We start from the raw sequence: 16,952 nt of genomic DNA on the forward strand, positions 1-16,952 counted from the left end.
AATACTCATTTTGCTTATGTTCCATTAATTACTGAACTATTGATATGATAGTTCTGATTTTTGCTGTCCCTTAGTTTTTTTTTGTACTGACACTTGTGGGTTTCAGTTTAACAGTTTATTTTGGAATTTGCAGTGCAAACCTTACACTAATTGCGTTGGTAAATGTTTAATACTTCAATCTGTATGAAGTAAGCAAACATGAATAAAGAACTTGCAAAGATTAAGCATGTTTATATTCCAAGATGTTGTTAGGAGTATGTAAACAAATATAGTAGATGGTGTCTGTAGGTAAATGCATGGTGTCATAATCAGTAGTCTGACATAGCCGTTGCCTTTTCTCATCTGCAGGTGTGTGTTGTTTCAGCGCAGCATGGCTGTGGTCATCCGCTTGCAAGGTCTCCCGATTGTGGCGGGGACCATGGACATTCGCCACTTCTTCTCTGGATTGACCATTCCTGATGGGGGCGTGCATATTGTAGGGGGTGAACTGGGTGAGGCTTTCATCGTTTTTGCCACTGATGAAGATGCAAGGCTTGGTATGATGCGCACAGGTGGTACAATTAAAGGGTCAAAAGTAACACTATTGCTGAGCAGTAAAACTGAAATGCAGAACATGATAGAACTCAGTCGTAGGCGTTTTGAAACTGCCAATCTAGATATGCCACCAGCAAATGCTAGCAGGTCGGGACCACCACCTAGTTCTGGAATGAGTGGAAGGGTAAACTTACCTACTACTGTACCTAACTTTAATAATCCTTCTCCTAGTGTAGTAACTGCTTCTACTACTGTGCATGAAAGCAATAAAAACATATCCACATTTTCTACTGCCAGTATGGGGACTGCACCTCCAAATCTTGGGAGTACCTTTGGTAGCCCAACATTTAGCTCAACTATACCTAGTACAGCATCCCCAATGAACACAGTACCTCCTCCACCAATCCCTCCTATCCCAGCTATGCCATCTTTGCCACCAATGCCTTCTATTCCCCCAATACCTGTTCCACCTCCTGTACCCACGCTGCCTCCTGTTCCTCCAGTTCCCCCAATACCCCCTGTGCCCCCGGTGCCCCCAATGACACCTATGCCTCCCATGTCAGGAATGCCTCCTTTGAATCCTCCACCCGTAGCACCTTTACCCACTGGAATGAATGGGTCTGGAGCAGCAGTGAATATGAACAGCGGCTTGAATCCATTGTTTATGGGTCCCATGAATCCTGTAAATCCTATCCAGATGAATTCTCAAAGTAGTGTCAAACCACTTCCTATCAATCCAGATGACTTGTATGTCAGCGTTCATGGAATGCCCTTTTCTGCAACAGAATCCGATGTGAAAGACTTTTTCCTTGGGCTCCGTGTGGATGCAGTCCATATGTTGAAGGATCATGTAGGTCGAAATAATGGAAATGGACTAGTTAAGTTTTTTTCTCCTCAAGATACCTTTGAAGCACTGAAGCGAAACAGAATGCTGATGATTCAGCGCTATGTTGAAGTTAGTCCTGCAACAGAGAGACAGTGGGTGGCTGCTGGAGGCCACATAACTTTCAAGCAAACCATGGGTCCCTCTGGGCAATCGCACCCTCCTCCACAGCCTCATTCTAGGTCCAAATCTCCTAGTGGACAGAAAAGGTCACGGTCAAGATCTCCCCATGAGCAGGGTTTCTGTGTTTATTTGAAAGGTCTTCCCTTTGAATCGGAGAACAAACATGTAATAGATTTTTTTAAAAAGCTCGATATAGTTGAAGACAGCATCTATATAGCTTATGGACCTAATGGGAAGGCAATTGGAGAGGGTTTTGTTGAGTTCAGGAATGAAGCTGATTACAAAGCAGCTTTGTGTCATCATAAGCAGTATATAGGGAATCGTTTTATTCAAGTTCATCCTATTACTAAAAAGGCGATGTTAGAAAAGATAGACATGATTCGTAAAAGATTGCAGAACTTCAACTATGACCAGAGAGAAATCATGATGAATGCTGAGGTAGAACCAGGCTCACCTAAATTATGTGCGCATATATCTAATATTCCATACAATATAACAAAAATGGAAATCCTTCAGTTTCTAGAGGGTCTGGCAGTAGAAGAAAACTCTGTACAAATTCTTGTTGATAACAATGGGCAAGGTTTAGGACAAGCACTGGTTCAGTTTAAAACTGAAGATGATGCTCGTAAGGCAGAACGTTTGCACCGTAAAAAACTGAATGGAAGAGATGTTGTTTTACGTTTGATTACTGTAGAAGAAATGAGAGAAATTGAGAGAAACCCACCGTCTCAAGGGAAAAAGATACTGAAAATGCCAATGCAAGGAAATGCAACTGTGCCAGGAGCACCGAGCACTGGTGGGGATGAACATGCCTTCCTGGGGGGAAGTTCAAAAGATGCAAACAATGGTCCTCCGTTTAATTTTCCTGGTAACTTTAGTGCCTCTAACACATTTGGTCCCCCTCTACCGCCACCTGGAATAGGTGGCTTTGGTGATTCTAGACCAGGAATACCTTCAGTTGCAAGTAGTGGTTTACCTGGTGCAGCTATTGAGGTCCCAGGTTTTGCAGGTGGTCCTGGTAATTTGAGTGGACCGTCAGGTTTTGGAGGGGGCCCTCAGAGTTTTGGTAATGGTCCTGGCAATTTAAGTGGACCCCCCAACTTTGGTGGTGGCCCTCCAGGAATTGCAAGTGGTCTTGGACACTTAAGTGGACCTCCAGGGTTTGGACCTGGACCGGGAAATATACATATTAGTGGACCCCCAGGTTTTGGAACAGGGTCTGGGAAACCAGGACCAACGGTCATTAAAGTGCAAAATATGCCCTTTACTGTTTCGGTGGATGAAATTTTGGATTTCTTTTACGGTTACCAAGTGATCCCTGGTTCAGTGTGCTTAAAATACAATGAAAAAGGCATGCCCACAGGAGAAGCAATGGTTGCATTTGAGTCTCGTGATGAAGCAATGGCAGCTGTTGTTGATTTAAATGATAGGCCTATAGGCTCAAGAAAAGTAAAACTTGTTTTAGGGTAGCTGTTAATATGAAGTAGTTGTAGAATAGATACTCATAGTGTTGTGATAAATGCATCCGGATTGGTTTTTATAGTATTTCCAGGATAGAACCTGTGGATTGTTTAAATTGTAAAACAGATTTGTTTTGATAAGACAGAGCACTGGGTTAGCCATTTACGTAAGAAACACTGCAAGGATAGATGTGCAGTGGATTTCCCAGTACAAATGTGTGGAGAAGCTAGACAGATTCTTATTCACCATAGAAAAAGTTTGGTAAACTATACTGGACACAATGCTTATCAAGGAATCTAGATTGGTTTTATGTAGTTTTGGATAAGGGAAATAGATGAAGTCAGTGAAGTTCTTTAGTGGGTGCTCTTGCAAGCCATTGTAAAATAGATAGTTATTTCTAGATTTGGTTAAAAGCTGGCTGAATTTGCTTTGTTTACAGGTCAAAGCTTTGTTTAAAGTTCTGATTTTACTCTGCAACTGAATGAATTCTCAGTGTACACAGATTAATTGTTTTGTGTATGTATCTTTATTTTTTCCAAGATTCTCACTGTATGAACAGTTGAATTATGCCCATTGCTGATGTGTCTACCGAACTAATTCCTATAAGTATGAGCAGAATCGTTCTGTAAAATTCAAGCTGTTCTTTGTGGAATAACCTTTAGTTATTTATATATTGCAATTATAATTGTGCAGAATAAGACTTTTGCCACAAGTATAGCTAACCTCAAACATTATCATATGAGTTTTATAGTACACTTAAAACATTTGCAGTAGAAGTAACAACTTAAAAATACTCATCATTGTTTAAGTAGCTTGATTTGTTAGGATTACATGAATCAGTTGGGGTAGGATCTTTGACACTAGTTCATATCGATGTTGTATTTTTCATGTGTCTTTTGACTCCTTACATAGAATCTCTGTTAAGAGAACCAAAGTGGTGATTATTAGTAGAAGATTGGAGTCCAGCTAAAGTTTTAAATTAGTTTATGTATGAAAGAAGCTTTTATCTTCAGCAACTCTGTTGTGGATTACTGCTATGGGTGAATTCAGAGATAAAATTTATTTTTCTCCAAAACTTGAAAATACTGAGTTTACTATATATTTTTGCAATAAACTTGTGCTGTTGTTTATTCAAAGTCTGTAAAGAGTTGCCATTTTCTTTGCTGTGCAGTAAAACCTTTCATGGAAAATTAATTGGAAAGGAAGTAATTACACAAGTGGAAAGTAGAACTCTTTGGTTCATCCTCGCTTGGCTTATGATAAATTTTAAGACTTGGGCATTGCCTGAAAAATCCTGCTATTCCCGGCAAATCATTGTACTTAAACATAGTAATCTTTAAACTGTTTTGGTTTTTGGACAAAGAAAAACAGTGCCTTTTGGTGTTGCATATCATGGAACACTGAAGTGTATGGTCAGGCAAAATTTAGAGGTGCAAGTGGCAACAGTTTTATTCATGTGGTGTGTAGGAGAGATTTGAAAACCTGTGCAGCGCTGCGTCCTGAGAGGATTTCACAGTACAGGAATATTTGGAAGGACTGTATAAAGGTGTACTTCAATAAAGAGGCGGTCGCATTACACAGATGCTTCTGTAATTCATTAGCATAATTTTGTTTTGACAGATTACTAGGTGGTCCCGACTTTGGAAAAGTAATGTGATTTGTATATACTGTTTAAAATTAAGCCTCCTGTTAATAAAACTGTCTGTCTCTGAAGCTTCATGTTATGCGTTTCAACAGTCTTTGGGAGTAATGTTTCAACAGCAGATCTTTGTTTCTTTTTTTCTTTGAAAGTCTGAAAGTATTCTTCCTGATGTCAGAAAGATGTGCGACTAGGAGTCAAGCCTTTCAGTTTATTTTTTAAATTTTGCTCTTTGTTTTTTAAACAACTTTTATTAAAATTTCATACTATATTGCAGTTATTATTTGGGTACTTGTTTCTTCATGTTTCACATTAGAATAAAATTACTGAAAAGGAAAACTTGGCTTCATTGTTCACAGAATTGATTTAAGATGTTAGTGTGTGTTGACTTGCAGAAACTGGTGATAACTGTGTTTCAAGTTTAAATGAATCACAGCAATGCGTGCCTTGTTGTGAAATGTAATTAAACTACCCGTATCTGGAATTGGATGCACGGTTCTGTTACTTTCTTTCGATTTCACGTGTATCTTGATCCTGTTGGTAATGGATACAGGGTTATTAGTGCTTGTGTTAGACACAGCATATGCTATGAAATGTGCTTGTATGCCTGTTCCTTTGGACTTTCTAAAAAGTGCAGGTTTGTTTTGGAAATCTTTCATTTTCCGATTTTTAATTTTCTGTATGGTCTAAATGTGTTTAAATGCTTTTTTTTTTTTCCTTTTTAGTGTAAAACAATACAAAAAGCCCTCGGTGTTGATATCATTGACGTGGATGGAATGCCTAAGTGGAGTTTTTGGGGCAGGGAAGGGGCTTTTCATCTTGCCAAGCAGTTGATGGTCTGTATCTTTTAGCATGATGAATTAGTAAACATCCCTCGTCAAGAGTAGGCTCTTGCGGAAAAAATAGGAAGTCGTAGCATATTTGGAACTTAAGTATATACTCTAAAAGCACTGTAGTTGCTGTCCCAAATACTTATAATTAATCTTTTAAAGCATATGTAGAGAAAAGTTCATTATCAAGTGTTACTTGCAAAAATCAGTCATAAGTTTTATATAGCAACTCGCTTTCATGTTAGAAGTAGCCTTAAACTGAATGTTCATATGATAAACCGTGAAGGATGCTGTTTGCCCCCGATATTGACAGACTATATTGCTAGTTTTGATAAAAATTGTTCTTTTGCAGATGTTTATATTTATAAGCAGCCTTAAAAATAAGGGATAGGACCTTTGAGGGATCTACTGTAAAAGATATGTAACTGCCCTCTCTTGTACACCTCAAGGCTACTTGCTAAAAAGAGGTAGCAGTAGAAAGAGTCGGCTAGTTGACGCTGCTTAAATTCACAGTTGCTTTGGCCTTGACGCTTTGAGTGTCAGGAATTGACATCCTGCCTAGTCTGGTACTTTGGAACAATACTGAATTTCTTCAGTTTTGAAAAGTAGGTACTTCTGTTTATATAACTGGCTAAGCTGATATTTTCTAGCAGTTCCTTAAGTGTTAGTGTCTAAGTATCACTTGTAAATATAACAAGTGGTAAAGTGCTTTATTCAGGATGTCTATTGAACGCATATTTTTTGTCATCTCATACGCAAGATAAAATATGAAGAAAATGAATTATTCAACAATAAACTTGCATCTAACTGTCGCAATCCTTTCATGTAAGTTGCAAGTGTGATATTAAATCTAAATTTACCAAATTTTCAAGTGGTAACAAGCAAATGTCACAATCAGATTTTGTTTTGAATAGCACAAGTAGATTCTTTTAAATAACAGATGATATTAAGGCTAATTCTTTATTGGTGAAGAGTTGTTGCCACATTTAAATGCAGATTTGAGTGGTGTGGGGATTCGTAGGATTTAAGAAAATTGCAGGATATTCTTTCTTTCCTTTTTTTTTTATTATAAGTAGCGTTCTTTTCATGGCATTAATGTTTTCCTTAAAAACCTATGCTCTGAATTTGTTGTGAGTGGAGAGGAAGATCAATGCAGAAACCAAAGAGTATAGTCCCAATGCCAGTTTGCATTGAATATCTCGCTTTTAAAGAACATACATGTTGGCCTGTTACGCTAAATTGTTCTGCCCACGCTTAAGAAGTTGTTGTCTGTGAACTACTTAGAATGTATGAAATCATGAGCTTATTTCTCTGGGGCTGTTCTTATGCATGAGGGAGTGCATAAAAACTTTTGCACTTTTTTTCTCAGTTACTGTAAGCACACAAATGGCACATAAACTGGAATTATGATTTACAGTTACTATATTTCATTTCCTCCTCAGTCTCTTGAGGTAGTGGTTCCAGCAGTGAATGCTGTCAGCCCTCAAATTTCTTACTGACCAGTGTGTACCTCTGACCAGTGTTGACTTTCTGGTCTGTGAAATTCAAATGACTGCTTAAAGCCACTGTTTGGACCATGGATGGCTGTTTGACAGCAGCTGTTTAGGATGATTATCCATATATGTGGATTAGACCCTGAATCAAAGGATTGCTCTTCCTGTTTAATACACAGTCTAGTGCAAGCAAAAAACCCAGTTCCTGTCTTTGGTAGGATAACTACTTGAAAGGAAGCAGTTTGGAAACAGGACTGGGATATCAGGAAATGTTTAGTCTGTATCTAAAAAGAATGTGTTAATTTGAGACATACACACACTAGTTTTATGTCTCTTTACATGTTTTGGATTTCACACAGTTCTTAAATAAAAACTAAATAAAAAAATTCTAAAGTTTGTTTCTGTAAGAGTTTTTCAGAAGAAGTGCCATGGGCCTGAAGGCAGCATTGCCAACTACATGCCTCCTTTGCCACTTTGCACGTTTGCTGATGCTCCCCTCTCTTCTGTGGGTGTATGTTTTTACCTGGTTTTGAAAACATGAGCTAGAGTTTGTGTACAGAGTAAATGACTTGTCCTCCTGATAGAAGAGGGAGTGAAACTATGTTAAATGCTTCTGAAAGGCGAGTATACTCAAGGGGGCTCTTCCTATCTGTTTTCAGTAGTGGGAACTTGATTGTAGTTAAAAGATTTGGCCTTCCCACAGAATGAAAATCTCTGGTGGTATGTATTTGTGATTAAGGTTCGTGGCTGTGTAGTGGACCTCCATTCCTCTTTTCCTAGCCTATGATCAGGTAGGTATGCTGTAGCTTTTTTTCTGCATAGATGGCTTTCTGACAGTAATTTTCTCAGGAGAGCTCTGCTACTAGGTGGAATATTTGAGTATTCTTTGTGCAGTGAGTGCTTCCCACCTTCCTGACTTGGATGCTTTTGGCTCATCAGTATAAATATCAAATGTGGGGGGGAAAAGCAGTTCTAAAAGTGTTCCTTTTCCGTTGCTTCAGACTGAATGAAGGTGTCAGGTGGATGCTTTAGTTGTGACTTCTTTTTACTCACCAGCACTTATTTCTGTGTAGCTTCCTTTGTTGCAATTCTTACGTTTTTATGGATGTATTCACAGCAGGGTGGTTTAGGAGAGAAGCAACCAGATGAGTTATGACCTAAGCTCCTTCAGTGCTTCTGCAGAATCAAAGGTCACTCCTTTTTGGCTGTTTTTCTCTTGTATGTTCTTGTGTGTAGAACCTTAAGTTCAGATAGTCTTACTGGTTGCTCCCCAAATGATTTTGAAAGCTTACTTTAATACAGTGAAGATATTTCCTTTTAATTTGAGTCTGATTTCCATAAAATCAATTTCATAATTCTATTTACTTCTTTCAGGCTAACTTCACTGTTCCCCACCATCACCTTTGGGGAGGTCTTTTTCTTATGAATTATCAATGAACTAGACTGTTTCTCATTCACTGGATAATAAATCACTGCTGGGATTACTTTAGGAAATAGGGTGGGGGTGACCACCCTATTATCCTCTTAATACCCACTGGTATTTTCTTTGCCTATGCAGCATACGGTTAGGGGAGTGCAATTTCCCTGTAAGTTTTAAAATGGAAAATTTAGGACTTGACATACTTGCACAGGAATTGGGAATTGTTCCTGCCTACAACTCTCTTGATTGGCATAGTCTGGCTTTTTGGACCTGTCGCTGCCTCTGGAAGGCTGGCAACCTTTTGAAATCTTAATACTATAGTTATGGTGTGTTTAACTAAACAATCCATAAGAGAGCATCATTCTGAATTTTGACCATCTTAAGGTAGGTCAAACTTTCAGCTAGCTATTTCATGGCTTTGAATGGTTTCATTTGAACTATTTCTCATTATATCTGAGTCTGTTTGTATGTAGATGCAATGTTGCTCTGCTTGACGGTAGAAAGCTAGTTGTCACTTAGAAATGAAGGCAGATTTTGGAGGAAAATAGTAGTATAGTTGTAACCTAAACTACTTCAAGAATTTTCTTTAGGTAATTGACTGCTCTCTTAATGTTAAAATTGATAGGATTGTTTCATTTATGGAGTAAGATGCCAAGCATCTGTGTAGCACCTGCTTGTTTAGTTACCGTCTCACTGTGATGGTGTTTGCCAGAATGTGCTCCATAACTTGAGCATTTACAAAACTGTTGTTTTGAGCAATATAACCAAAGCATTGCTACGTGATTTCCCAGGAAGGTGGATACAGAATGTGGAAGGTCCTTGCTTGCTTGAACAGGATGCTTAACATGAAAGTAAAAATGATGGTTGCTTATACCGTTTCATTATTATGCAAACGTTTCTAATAAAATGACAGTTTCTATAAATTCCATGGTTTTTTGAGGAAAGCTAAGTGTAACCAGCTGCAGAAGTGAAGTGTCTAATAAAATTACAATTAGGCACTGGCAGTCCGTTGACTGAATACTAGGGAAAAGCCCTCTTTTAAGGTGGGGGCAGAGTTGTTAAATATTACTAATTCAGTTGTCTTGAATTCCCCCACTGCATTGCAACATTGCTATAGAGTTTAGGTCCAGGCTTCTATGAATAAATGGAGTGGTTTTTATAGCACTTAAAGCTTTGTACCTATGGACTTAAGTGCTTTTAAGAGGTGAGGTAAGTGTGTGCCTGTGTGGTTGGGGGGGAGTTGTATTGCTAATTTATCTCCTGATAACTGATAAGTCAATGGCAGAATGTTTTTGTACTCAAAATTAGTGGCACATCAGTTTTAACATCAGTGAAGTGACTTTAGGTTTAAAGTTGAGGCAAGTTTTTCACTCTCAAGCTTTAATAAAAAAGACCAATGTGATGCTTTAATTTAATAAATAATGGTTGTGGTCTGAAAACTTCAAGACTGCATTTGTGTGTGAAAAACAGCAGAATAAAACAGTGAGTAGCTAGTTCTTACTCTATTAAACTAATCTGAAATTTAAATTGAATTACTACTATGGTAGAATGCATGGTGTATATAATTGCTCTAAATGGTTTGCTGTCAGTTGAGTAGGAACAGCTAAGCTTGAGCACGAAATCTCCTTATGTTTTCTTAGATTTTAAATCAGAGTTGTTTTTGATGGTCAAGTCTGTTTTAAGGTGTTGTTTAAAGACCACTGTTCTTTACTTCTGTCAGTGATATTACCTGTGCGTATATAAAAGCATTTTGAGGAAACTGGATGAAGTTGTTATGGCATATCTTAAAGTAAAAGTGTTAAGAAAATTACATACGCAACACCTTAATAGTGTACTGCACCATGGTCCTGAATTTTTGGGGAGGCTTTTTGTCATTTGGACTCCTTTCCCTCCCTTTGGAGAACTTGCACCATGTTTTTGTTAAGATTATAATTCAAATGGCAGTTCTTCCTTGCAGTACCACACAGTTTTTTAGAGTAGGAGATAATAATTGGCTACCCCAATTATACCAGCAGCAGAAGGAAGTGTGTGAAAACTTCATGTTTTCCTTCAGGTGGATGGCTTGTGCTTTAGCATTAAACTTCTCATGTTGAAACTTGTCCTTAGTCATGTCTGTAACGATAACTTCAGACTGAAACAAGAGCAAGTTTTCTGATAATGATAAAAATGCTTTTGTTTAAACAAAAGTGGTAATAAAAATACTTAAATCAATGTGATACATTACCTGCAGGCTCATACTAGGATTTATAAGATGGCTGTGAAATATAAACTGTTTCAGTGCAGTGACTGACTCTGAATATGACCTTAGTATCATCATTTAATTATTTTACGGCTAACTAGTAGGTGATAGGCAAGAGGAATAGCCATAATACAGAGTTCTGCACAGGCCTTGGTGTGGTGTCGTAAGTACCTAGTGTTCCTGCGGCTCTCCTTTAGTTTTGAAAAGGAAGCAAGAACCTGTTATTTCAAATGTTTTTAAAGATCAACCCATGCTCCAAGGTCACTTATCTGTATAAACTAAAAACAAACTCTTTTACGGTTTTATTGATCCTTTCCAAATCCTGCTACTACTGTGTTTGCTACAGATAAAAGGCCTGTTGGTGAAGAATTTGTGATGAACAGAAACTGTTAAGGCACAGAGTCTGTCTGATGTTTTGTCCTGGTTTCCTGCATGCCTCAATCGTTCAGTTCTTTTACTGCACAGAAGTGCTTTGGTGTCCAGAGAACTTTGGGTTTGTGACTTGATTTTGGTTTCCATGTTCCACCTAATGGTCATAACTCCAAGTCTTTCTACTCTGCAGTAAATATATTTCAGTTCATGGTTTTACAGCTGTTACGCTTACTCTGTTATTCATCAAATACCTTTTTGATACTGTTTCTTGAAAGAATGAACTTCATTGGCTTAATTTGGTAAAATTTATTTTTAAAATTGTTGGAACTGAGTTCTTGTTTGACTTTATTCATCAATTTGTTATTTGACTTTGAGAAACTGAAGTCGCTGGTCTGTGAGAGAATCTAAGGTTCACTGATATTGGAATATAGTGCTTTTCAGCTTGCTAATTTGCAGAGGCCTGAATGTTTTCTCAAGAATGTAGGAACACCTTTTATAGCAAATTCAAACTTACGGACAACAGACTTTTTTTAGTGTACGGGTTTAAAATTATTGCAGTAGATATACTATAGATAGCAGACATAGGTGAGACACTTCAGGAAGGGTCTGTTTGCAGTTGTGGAAGCTCTCCCCCCTTCCTGTCTGGAATCCCCCCAGCGGAAATGGAGGGAGAGCGAATGTTTCTTTTGGCCCACTTGGTGCTGAGATAAGCAGAGTGACTTGAATTGGCTTGAACTTGCAGTTCTAGTGGGTGAATTTGTGTTTGTGGGAAGGTAGGCTGGCCGGAAAAGGTGGATCTGGAGGTGAACAGAAAAGGCACACAAGGTTATCATTTTATGCTTTCATGGTGTTTTTCTTCACCCAGCCTTTTAAGTACTTTTATTGTGTGCCTGAATGGGGGAGAGAAAAAATAAGTTTTTAAATTCTTTATTGATTCCTTTGCTTTGATCTACTTCCTTGATCTTGGGAGTTTTTTTTATTATTTTTATTTTTTAATTTTTTGAGCACTTTTACTCTGCAGGAGATTAGGATGGAGAAGTGAAGATATACGTACTACATACAGATAGTGGTAATTCAGTAAGTGACTAATGAGCAGTACTATGGGGGTGGGAGTCTTTTAAACAAAAAAAGTACTCAAAAGAAGAGCAAAGAGCTGAAAGATAGTGTTGGCATTAGGCTAAAATGAGAATGAATAAATTCAGGAAATCAGTATTTTTTTTTTAAGCATTGCAAAAGCAAAATTATGAGATTTGTTTCTAGATCGTATCTCAAGAGGAGCTAGATTGAAGATTAAAGTCCGTAAAGAAGAAAGCCTGCGTTATGTAGTGGAAGATAAAGCTTCTGCAATGCAGCAGAATTTGAAAGGTCTCTTCTGCTTTATGTCCTTACTGGTTTTCTAGGCAAGAGTTGTCACTGTGCAGTAATAAGAACTCCAGGGCAATCCAGAATACTCTAGAGATTCACCTGGGGCCTCTCAGATCAGCGTGTGTGTGTGTTGTTTGTGGGTTTTTTTTCTTTTTTTTTTTTTCCTGATCATCCAGCAGAGCAATATGGACAAGAAATGTGGCCAACTTTTCATTAACTAAGTTGTGATCAGTAGTGTGTGATTACCAAAATTCTTCAATTGTTATGAATTCATTTGTTGTAACTACAAGATTTTTGGTAAAATGTTCTGCTGACGTGTTTCCTATTCTGAACTCATGCTGTTCATACAGTGCATACTAGTGTAAACAGATGTGCCTTAACGAGTTTTGCCTTGAAGTCACCTGGGTAATGTCATACGAAGGGGAACAGGTAAAATCATGCAGGCTCTAGAACAAGTACAGAATGTTTTAGAATTCCAGTGTTTGGGAAGGGTAGAGGTTGCTAGAGGAATTGGAAGAAAGAATGCCAAGAAGACATCGCCTCAAAAATCATGAGGACATGTAAGTAAGGAGGTGTATATTGAGGTATTTGCAGGTCAGGTTGCAGTATAATTATAGAACCAAAGAGGAAAAGTTTGGTGTAGTCTTCAGTCTCTCTTTAAGGAGTTCAGACACAGAAGTGGAGGACTGACCCATAACCAACTTGACTGATTTTGGGCACAAGACAGAATCTTTAGCTATTTGTGCCTGAGACAGAAATAGTTGGAGTTTTAAGGGAAAGAATCCAGGTTCACTTGATAAAGGCAAAGATGACATTTTGCAGTGTAAAATGGTGTGCTTGGGGTTATTAAATTTGAGGTGCTTGAGTTTTTAAGCCCCTCTCTCAATTAAATCCATCTTTGCATTTCAGTAATAAATTTTTGCAGATCATGGGTTTTTTCAGTAATTCTGGGGGTTTTTTGGATCACCTACATTTCAATAATAAATATTTGCAGATCAGCTGAATAAGAGAGAATATGTAAGTAATTAAAAAAATTTATTTTGTGGGAAAAGTTAAGGAGCAATGCTAGAATTGCAGTTATTACTCTATGTTAAGCCAGTTGGCTCCAAAGCCCTAACTTGCTTTAAGTTGATCTTTTATGGCAGCTTTTTTGATCTCCTGATTTTAAGTGTTACAAAGAACTTTGGAATGAGTTTACTTTTGTGTGAAGAGCTTGGAAAGGTAACTTTTGTAGGATTTTGCCTTTACCAACTGGCTTAACTTTCAAGTGTTAGTTTAACATTTAATTAGGATGGATTATTATTTGAAATAAAATCATAGTGACTAACAAGGTAGAGATGGCAGACTTTGAAGGGCTAGTTTTTAGTGTCCTGATTCTCATAGCTTCAGAAAATCTGTATGATGACATAGCTGTCCCAGAATACAGCATGTTCAGTAATTAGCATTTGATGTTTCAGGTTTTTCATGCTCTTAGTGACTGAAATCTCTTACGGCAGTGTGCAAACCTGAGCCAGTGTGAAGAAAGGTTGCTTGCAACTTGCACATCATACCAGTAAAAAAATGTGTGCATATTTTCTTTAACACTAAGTGAAAATACTGCTCTTGCTCTGTTGTATCGTACTAGTTAATATCATGTTTTCAAAGCAAAATTAATTGTGCAATGAAACATAAACAGGGCTGGCTAGTGAAATAGCTTGAGTGTGAATACTTGTTTACCAAACAAGCTACATTTATTAGCTCAAATAGTTGGGAAAGCTGGTGACAAAATGCAATACATGGCTACAGATATGGTGAATGTATAGCAGTGCTAGTGGAAGGACTAATGCAGTGCTATTTTTGCATGGGCAGTTGCTTGAAATCTGGTTCTAGGTGTATGTAGTATTTAAGTATGCATATATGTAGTACTTAAAATACTGATATTTTAATTGGTTTTAAAGCATCAGAGAAGGAAGTCAGTAATGTTCTTAAATAGAAAAATCTTGTCAGGAATGCTCAAACTAGAATTAACAGAAAAGATCTTTTATTTCATTTCCTCATTAAGTTAGGAAGGTTTTTTTTGCCTAAAACAGGCAGCATATGAATATGCTGCCTGTCCAGAGGTAGTTTTGATTATGAATATATATATATATTTAAAGGCAAGTGTGTAGTGTTCCCAGCTTGTGCCAGAAGCAGTGTTTGGAAATAAAAAATTGGGCTCCAGCAAAGTTAGATTGTCAACTCTGATGTTGTCAAAGATGTTGAACTATCAGTTTGTTTACTTGCTCCTCCGAAAGGAGGAGGATACATAATAAAGGTGGGCACAGGCCTTTTTCAAAGCTCTTAGGTGTGATTAAAGGGGGTGCAGAAGTCAAAGGTGAATATTGAGCAAAGAAATGGTGAACTTGGAGGAGAAAGGTGTCATTTCCCTGAAAATGGGACCCTTGTTCTTGAGGGGGAAAAAGCTGCAGTAGAGAAGATGGGGTGATTGAAGTCTTGGTTGTATTTTCTGTGGGAAATTGCAATCTGATTTGTGAAGTTTTTGTGCTATGTTAACAGTGCCTTTACCATCCTAAATTTATTTTTATTATCATAAATGGGAGCTGCCCTTTCTCGGGACTGAAACATTTTGTTAGCCAGGTTGTAGAAATGTCTAAAGGCTTGCTTTTGTCACTGAACACTTGTAGCATTAATATTAGTAGGCCGCCTTCAGATATGAAGATAACCCAATAAGTTGACTTGGGTCATAACTTTGTATTCAATAGTGTCTTAAGTGTATAATAACCAGTAAGCCTATTTGAGAGAGCTGTTCAGGCTGGAGAAAACTGAGGGGGAAATATTACCAAAGCATATAAATATCTAAAGGGAGGGTGTAAAGAGGATGGAGCCAGACTCTTCTCAGTGGTGCCCAGTGGCAGGACAAGAGGCAACAGGCACAAACTGAAACACAGCAAGTTCTGTCTGAACATGAGGAAAAACTTCTTTGCTGTGAGGGTGGCTGAGCACTGGAAGAGGTTGCCCAGAGAGGTTGTGGAGTCTGCCTCTTTGGAGATACTCAAAATCTGTCTGGACAGGATCCTGGGCAAGGTGCTGTAGGTGACCGTGCTTGAGCAGGGGTTTTGGAGTAGATGATCTCCAGAGATCCCTTCCAACCTCAACCATTCTGTGAATCTATTTTAGTCAAATTCAGTCAATTCTAGCCGGAACTCAGAAAGGCATCCTCATTTTCTGTTCTTCAAATTTACTTTAAACTCCTGTGAACTTTTGTCTTGGCAGCTGTGCAGCTGCTCACCTCTCGTCATGACTTGGATTTGCTCCATGTCAGCACAGCCTAAAAACTTCTCTATTGCAGCCTTTAGAAAACAACACCGTTACTTTTCTCTGCATAGAGAACTGCTTGTCCATCCTCCCTGAGAGCTCTCATCCCGGGAATCAAGGCTATTGGATGGACCATAGACGCTCCTTATCAGGACTGAATCAAGTTGCCAGAGCAGTTTGGTTGGAAAGTTTTTTGTTGGTGGTGGTGTTTGTTTTTATTTTTATTTTTTAATGGTATTCAGTAATTTTTTTTCTTTAATGATTGGCAGATACTTTTTGTCAGGTTTTATGTCAAGTTTGTAATAAACTTTCAGAGAGGGGTGTTAATTAAACTAGTATCAATCAGTCAAGTCGTATGCTGACAGATGTTTGAACCACGATATAGAGAATACTGATTTGTTATCTGCCTGTAGAAGTTTCTAAGGCTAGTCCTAACCATCCCTCTCCAACCCTCAGGAATCATGAAATGGTGAAAGACTTGTGACTGTTTATATTCTCCACAGGGCTTCTGGGCTGTGGGATGAGGCTGTGTGGTCTATGGAAGAGCTGGTGGTGTGTTGGAAGGAGGCCATATTCACTAAAATTTTTGTAGACTGATCTCTTCTCATGGGGTTCTCTTAATTAACTTACTAAAGATGCCTGTTAGTGCATCTAGTGATATGAACCTTGTTTTATGATTGCTATTAGGACCCCACAGGGTTCAGGAATATAGAATTGCATTAGAATTCTTAATTTGATACACATCTATAAAATGATGCTGACACTACCTCCACACCAGTGTTGCCGTTTTCATATCAAAATTTGAAATACAGTCTGCCTCTGGAAAGTAAGCTAGTAATCTGAGAAAGCATTACATGCAATGGTCTCTGCATGCAGGAATCACAGTAGGAGAAGAGAGAAGCTATTTTGAAGAAATGAGGGTAATAACTGCAAGACATGGGATTAAACTAAGCAGTTGACAAGAAGGGGAAATGTGCTGGTTGCTGGAAGACACAAGGTTTATTAACGGGGATTGTCTGTTATGAAAAGTGTATTTCTTGAGTTGTTTGGAAGCGTAGGGACTAAATGGTGAATACAGTATTGTTGGTACATATATTAGTATTGCCGGCATTTTTGTTTTGTGTTTATAAGCAGAACATAAGGCAAAAGCTATAGTCAGTCCAGTAATAAGCTCAGTGAAATTCAGCTGTTTTTAAGCATAGGTGTTAAAGCTTGAGTTAAGAAAAGCTTCTTAAATTGATGCATAATATTTGCTGTACGTGAAAGTAGAATCTGTTCAGTATTGTGTACAGAGGGATG

The 16,952-nt window shown here is 38.1% G+C and overlaps 1 protein-coding gene across 7 annotated transcripts in view; it reads left to right on the forward strand.

Moving 5' to 3' along the window:
• Nucleotides 1-16,952, forward strand: part of LOC106499928 (RNA-binding protein 12) — a 47,216-nt gene that overhangs the window by 7,249 nt on the left and 23,015 nt on the right. For 2 of the 7 annotated variants that reach the window (XM_067307693.1, XM_067307695.1), the window contains exon 3: nucleotides 349-5,129. The exons of 4 other annotated variants lie outside the window; for them this stretch is intronic. In XM_067307693.1, the coding sequence (XP_067163794.1) occupies nucleotides 371-3,010 (2,640 nt within the window). In that variant the 5' untranslated portion in view covers nucleotides 349-370 and the 3' untranslated portion in view covers nucleotides 3,011-5,129. Of the gene's footprint in view, nucleotides 1-348; nucleotides 5,130-16,952 lie in introns of those variants that run through there. One more of the 7 variants, XM_067307699.1, reaches the window with a different exon arrangement.

Source organism: Apteryx mantelli, chromosome 18 (assembly GCF_036417845.1).
Source record: "Apteryx mantelli isolate bAptMan1 chromosome 18, bAptMan1.hap1, whole genome shotgun sequence".
NCBI classification, from domain to species: domain Eukaryota; kingdom Metazoa; phylum Chordata; class Aves; order Apterygiformes; family Apterygidae; genus Apteryx; species Apteryx mantelli.